We start from the raw sequence: 6,156 nt of genomic DNA on the forward strand, positions 1-6,156 counted from the left end.
TTAAATTTAATACAACAACAACAAAGTCTTATTCCACTAGGTGGGGTCGGCTACATGAATCAAACGATGTCATTGAGTTCTATCATGTATTATGTCAATAGAGAGATTGTTTACATGTAGATCTTGTTTGACCACCTCATAGATGGCCTTCTTAGGTCTTCCTCTGCCTTTCATCCCTTGTCCATCTTTCATCTCATCCACCCTCCTGGGTGCTCTGTTGGTCTTCTTCTCACATATCCAAACCACTTGAGACGCGATTCTACCATCTTTTTCACAATAAGTGTTACTCCAACTCTTTCTCTTATATTTTCGTTCTTTATTCTATCTAATCGCGTATGATCACTCATCCATCTCAACAGTCAACATCTTTATCTCTGCCACACTTAGCTTATGTTTGTACTCCCCTTAAGCTGCCCAACACTCTGTACCATAAAGCATAGTCGGTCTGATAGCAGTGCAATAGAATTTACCTTTAAGTTTTAAAGGCACTTTTTTGTCACATATAAACCAGGCGCACTCCGCCATTTTGACCAATCTGCTTAGATCCTATTATTTACATCCTGTTAAATCTCTCCATTATCCTGTATGATGCATCCAAGATAATTAAAACTTTAATTTTTCATATGCTATTTTCTCCAATATTCACTTCTATATTAGGGTTTTCCTTCGCAGACCGAACTTACATTCCATATATTCCGTCTTGCTACGGCTTATGCGCAGACCATACACTTTTAGAGGTTATCTCCATAAATCCAACTTCTTATTTAGGTCTTTCCTTGACTCTCCCAAAAAGGACGATATCATCGGCAAAAAGTACGCACCATAACACAGGCTCTTGGATATGCTCTGTGAGTACGTCCAAGACTAATGTGAAAAGATACGGACTTAAGGATGATCCTTGGTGTAATCCTATACTAATAGAAAATTCCACTATCACACCATCTTGAGTCTTCACACTAGTTGTAGTCCCATCATACATGTCTTTAATTGCACGAATATATGTGATCCTGACTTTCTTCTTTTCTAAAACCTCCCATAAGACCTCCCTTGGTACCCTATCGTATGCTTTTTCCAAATCAATAAACACCATATGAAGATCTCTTTTATTACTACAATACCTCTCCATCATCTTTCTTAACAGGTATATCATTTCAGTGGTGGATCTGTCTGGCATAAAACCAAATTGGTTCTCTGTTATTTGTATCTCTTGTCTCAACCTCCGTTCTATTACCCTTTTTCATAACTTTATGGTATGGCTCATAAGCTTGATCCCTCTATAGTTTTTGTAACTTTGTATATCACCCTTATTCTTGTAAATAGGTACCAAAGTGCTCTTTTTTCACTTATTTGACATTTTCTTTGATCTTAAAATCTCATTAAAAAGCTTGGTTAATCAACTGATATTTTTCTCTCCAAAGCCCTTCCAAACTTCAATCGGGATATTATCAGGTCTTATTGCTTTGCCATTTTTCATTTGCTTTAGAGTCTCTTTTACCTCGAAGCCTCGAATCCTTCGATAGTAGTCAAAGTTTTGATATTCTTCCCTCATGCATAACCGACTAAGGCGAGAAAGAGTCTTCTATCCTTCATTAAATAACTTGTAGAAGTATCTCTTCCACGTTTCATTGATCTTCTCCTCTTGAGCCAACACCTCTCCATCTTTATCCTTTATGCACTCAACTTAATTCAAGTCTCTTGTTATTCTTTCACGACTCTTTGCGATTTTATATATACTTTTTTCTCCTTCTTTCGTGCCTAAAGACTAGTAAAGACCCTCATATGCTCTTATTCTTACTTTACTTACAATCACTTTTGTCTCTTTCTTAGCCACCTTATATTTTTTCTAATTATCTGCATTACGGCACAAATACCACTCTTTAAAGCACTCTCTTTTTGCCTTTATCTTTTCTTGTACACTTGCATTCCACCACCAGGACTCCTTGTCTCTTAGTCCTATCCCTCTAGATTCACCAAAACTTTATTTTACTGTTCTTCTAATAACTTATGTCATCTCCCTCCACATCTCCTCCGCACTTTCATTCCCATCCCACTTTGCTTCTTCTCCTATCCGTCTTAGGAAGTTTCTTTGTTTCTCACCTTTCATCTGCCATCACCTCGTCTTTGGGTTCTTCGTATGATGTCTTTTTCTCAACTTTTGCTCAACGTGAAAATCTATGACAAGCATCCTATATTGTATTGTTAAACTTTCTCCAAAAATAATTTTACAATTAATGCAAAAAAATTTTGACTCGCCTCAATAAGAAGAAGTCGATTTGAGAGTTTGTCATGCCACTCTTATAGGTTATAAGATATTTGTCTCTCTTTTTAAAACATGTATTAGGAATGAAAAAGTCAAAGGTTGAGAAAAAGTCCAAAATAGTTTTATCCTCGATATTGACCACCCCGAAACCATGGCTTCCCTGGATTCTTCCATACATAGTCACTTCTCTTTCAACATGGCCATGTATTTAAATCTCCTCCTGAAAAAATCTTATCTCCAGAAGGTATGTCTTGAACCAAACTCTCTAGATCCTCTCAAAACCTTATATTGTGTTGCTCGTTCGAACCCACTTGCGGTGCATAGGCGCTAATCACATGAAAAGTACCTCATTCCACCACAAGTTTGATAGAAATGATCTGATCTCCCACCATTTTGACATCCACTACGTCCTTCTTCTACTGCTTATTCACGATAATATCTACTCCATTCCTATTATTCATATTTCCTGTATACCATAGTTTGAATCCGAAAGTATCTAACTCCCTAACTTTCGCACCAACTCATTTTGTTTCTTGTAGGCACACGATGTTAACCTTACTCCTTGTCATGGTTTCTACTACCTCCATGAATTTTCATATAAATATTTTTATTAAAAAATGATTTTTTTAAATAATATTTTTATTTTTGTAATAAAAAATTATCAAACCTTTTATAAAAAAAAGTCTATATCAGATTATAGGTCAGGCTCAAGCCAATTTAACTACATGACATGTTAAGTTTATTAAGAATAAAGTTTGATCTGACCTGTTTTTATCCCTACTAAAAAAACCATTCAAAAGTGATCAAACGAGATCTATATGTAAACGGTCTTTTTATAGATATAATACATGATAGAACTTAATAACATATTTAATTCATATAGTCTATTATAGTTAATAGGACAAGACTTTGTTATTATTGTTTTAAACCGTTAAAAAAATCTCAACATATTCGAAACACTAAAATGTCAAATGATTTCTAGTTATGTGTACACCGGTAAGCCATATAATATTTTAATATTTTATACTTTACCTCGTGCTGAGAACTCCACAATTTTGAACAGTGAACACCATACTCTTCTCTACAAAATGAGATCCATTAGAACCGCCATCAACCATACCACACATTTTTCTCTGTTTCTCAAATTTCAACCACCATCATTATCATCATCCATGGCTTCTTCTGACAACAACATCTCCATCAAACTCCTTGACAAATGCACAGTTTCTCCACCGCCAGCACTATCAACTGATGTTACTGTTTCTCTGCCTCTCACTTTCTTTGACATGTTATGGGTTCGCTTCCACCCCGTTGAGCGTGTCTTCTTCTACAAACTTCACTCTCCTCCATCTTTCTTCTTCGAACATGTGCTTCCCAAGCTCAAAACCTCGCTCTCTCTTACCCTCCAACACTTCCTCCCTCTTGCTGGAAACCTACTTTGGCCTTCTCATTCAGATAAACCAATCCTTCAATACAATCCTGGTGATGGTGTTTCACTTCTCATAGCAGAATCCGATGCAGATTTCAACCATCTTTTGGGCTATAACTCACCGCGTGAAGCTTCTGAAACTCGATGCTTCGTACCAGAACTGGAAACACTGGAATCTCGTGCTGCTCTTATGTCTCTTCAGATCACTCTCTTCCCGAACAGTGGATTCAGCATCGGAATCAGCACCCACCATGCTTCTCTCGATGGGAAATCTTCCACCATGTTCATCAAAGCATGGGCTTCCATATGTCAAAGCCTTGAAGAAGAACAGAAAGAATCACCGATTTTGGTTCGCGAATTAGAGCCTTTCTTTGATAGAAAAGTTATCAAAGATGCAAAGGATGTTGGACCCTCGTTCTTGAACAATAGGTCGGACGTCATGTCCAAAATGTTCCCGGATGAGAACAACGTCAAGAAAAGCTTGAAGATTCTACCGTTCGAACCCAAGGTGAAGGACTCGGTTCGTGCAACGTTCAAGCTCACGCGTTCAGATTTGGAGAAGGTGAAGAAAAAGGTGTTGTCCAATTGGAACAGCAACGTTAATAATGGTGATGATGAAGAATCTACAAACACACCACCTAGTACTCTTTCTACTTTTGTTCTAACATGCAGCTATGTCTTGGTTTGTATCGCTAAGGCGATTAATGGCATTTTTAAGGAGAAACAAAAATTCGGGTTCGCTTTCACTGGTGATTGTAGGAAGAGGTTAGAGCCTCCAATACCTGAAAATTATTGCGGTAACTGTCTGTGGGCCAATTTTGTGGACGCAAAACCAGAGGACTTTGTTAAAGAAAACGGAGTGGTTCTTGTCGCTAAGGGAATTTACAAGAAGACAAAAATGTTGGGTATTGAAGGTTTTCGTGGTGTAGAATCATCAGCATTTGATAAGTACATGAATATGGCTAAAGAAGGAGTTGAAATGATTGGTATTGCTGGTTCTAATAGGTTTGGTGTTTATGGTATTGATTTTGGTTGGGGAAAACCTGAAAAAGTTGAGATAGCTTCAATTGATAGAGGTCTAACGATGGGTTTGGCTGAGAATAGTGATGGCAATGAAGGTGGGGTCGAGGTTGGTCTTGTTCTTAATAAGCAGGTGATGGATCTGTTTAGGACTTTGTTTCGTGAAGGACTTGAAGATGATTAATTGTTTGATTAGTGATTATTATCGGACTTAATTAGTCAATCAATTAGATTAGGTCCTGCTGATAATGAGTTTGTGCCAGCAGTATTTTATTGTTGTTCTTTTTTTAAAAGAATAAGAAATGAGTAAAAGATTTCTCTTGGAATTTCCAATGTTTTTTATTCAGTTCATGCTTTCATGCCTGAGACGACAACGCATCAACCTATCATATACAATGCATGTGTGACTTTCTAAGATTTGTTTGACTTGTTTGTAACCATTATCATAAGCAGCACATTGCACAGTACGGATTGAATGACATGATCCGTGTGGATATTTTGTATATATATAGATTTTATTTTACCCCAATAAATTAAAATTATTTAATTTGATTTATATGAATACTGGTGGCAATGGGTAGGGTAGGGTAGGGTAGGGTTTGGATCAAACCCTAACCCTACTCGCGGGTTAGAGATTTTTATATAAATTCAATCCTATTCTATCCGCGGGTTGATAATATCCCAATCCTAACTCTACCCGCTCTTAACCCGCGGGTACCCGACCCTACCCGCGGATTAAAAAAATATACAATATTATTCTATAACTTGATGATAATTTAAAATAGAACTAAAACACACAATTAAACCAAACCTAACTCAATATTACACAATTTACCCAAATAAAAAAATGTTACATAGATCTCCCCATTCACTTCTCTATGTAAATCGAATGAGCTAGACTAGATTTAGCTTTCTATGTAAATCTAATCGGTCTATTTTGATTTATGCATGCATGCATACTGTCCTGGTAAATCTAATCACGCTGTTTCGATTTATGCCCTGTCTTAATAAATCTAAACAGGGTGATTAGATTTACTAGGACAGCATGCATGCATGCATAAATCGAAACAGGCTTATTAGATTTACAATATGTAATTTGAGAAAAATAATTAAAATACTATATCAACAAAATTAGGCTATTTTTTACATCTCATCTATATTTTAAATTTTAAATTAATAACTTTTTTATGTTTATTTCTACTAAACTTTTTAAAATAGATGGTTTCAAATAACGATAGAGATAGATGGTTAGTTTTAAATTACTAGCGTACATGTAAAAAATCACTAGTTTTTAGAAAAACAGATGAATTTACGTAAAATTAGTGATTTAAAGCTGTCCATTTAAAACCAGTTTATTATATTTCTAGAAACCAACACATTTGAATTTTTAATTATATATGTTCAAATAAAATTTATTAAAATTTTTAATTTTTTTATAATTCTTTAT

General features: G+C 35.7%; 1 protein-coding gene across 1 annotated transcript; it reads left to right on the top strand.

The window, feature by feature from the left end:
• Window positions 3,237-5,054, top strand: LOC107635420 (phenolic glucoside malonyltransferase 1-like). The gene has a single exon (XM_016338894.2). The coding sequence runs from the start codon at window positions 3,349-3,351 to the stop codon at window positions 4,891-4,893; it is 1,545 nt and encodes a 514-aa protein (XP_016194380.1). The 5' UTR covers window positions 3,237-3,348; the 3' UTR covers window positions 4,894-5,054.

The sequence above is a fragment of the Arachis ipaensis genome, chromosome B04, assembly GCF_000816755.2.
Source record: "Arachis ipaensis cultivar K30076 chromosome B04, Araip1.1, whole genome shotgun sequence".
Classification (NCBI taxonomy): Eukaryota; Viridiplantae; Streptophyta; class Magnoliopsida; order Fabales; family Fabaceae; genus Arachis; species Arachis ipaensis.

Coding starts and splice junctions, on each gene's coding strand:
- LOC107635420 (XM_016338894.2), top strand. CDS start 3,349: ATGAGATCCATTAGAACCGCCATCAACCATACCACACATTTTTCTCTG.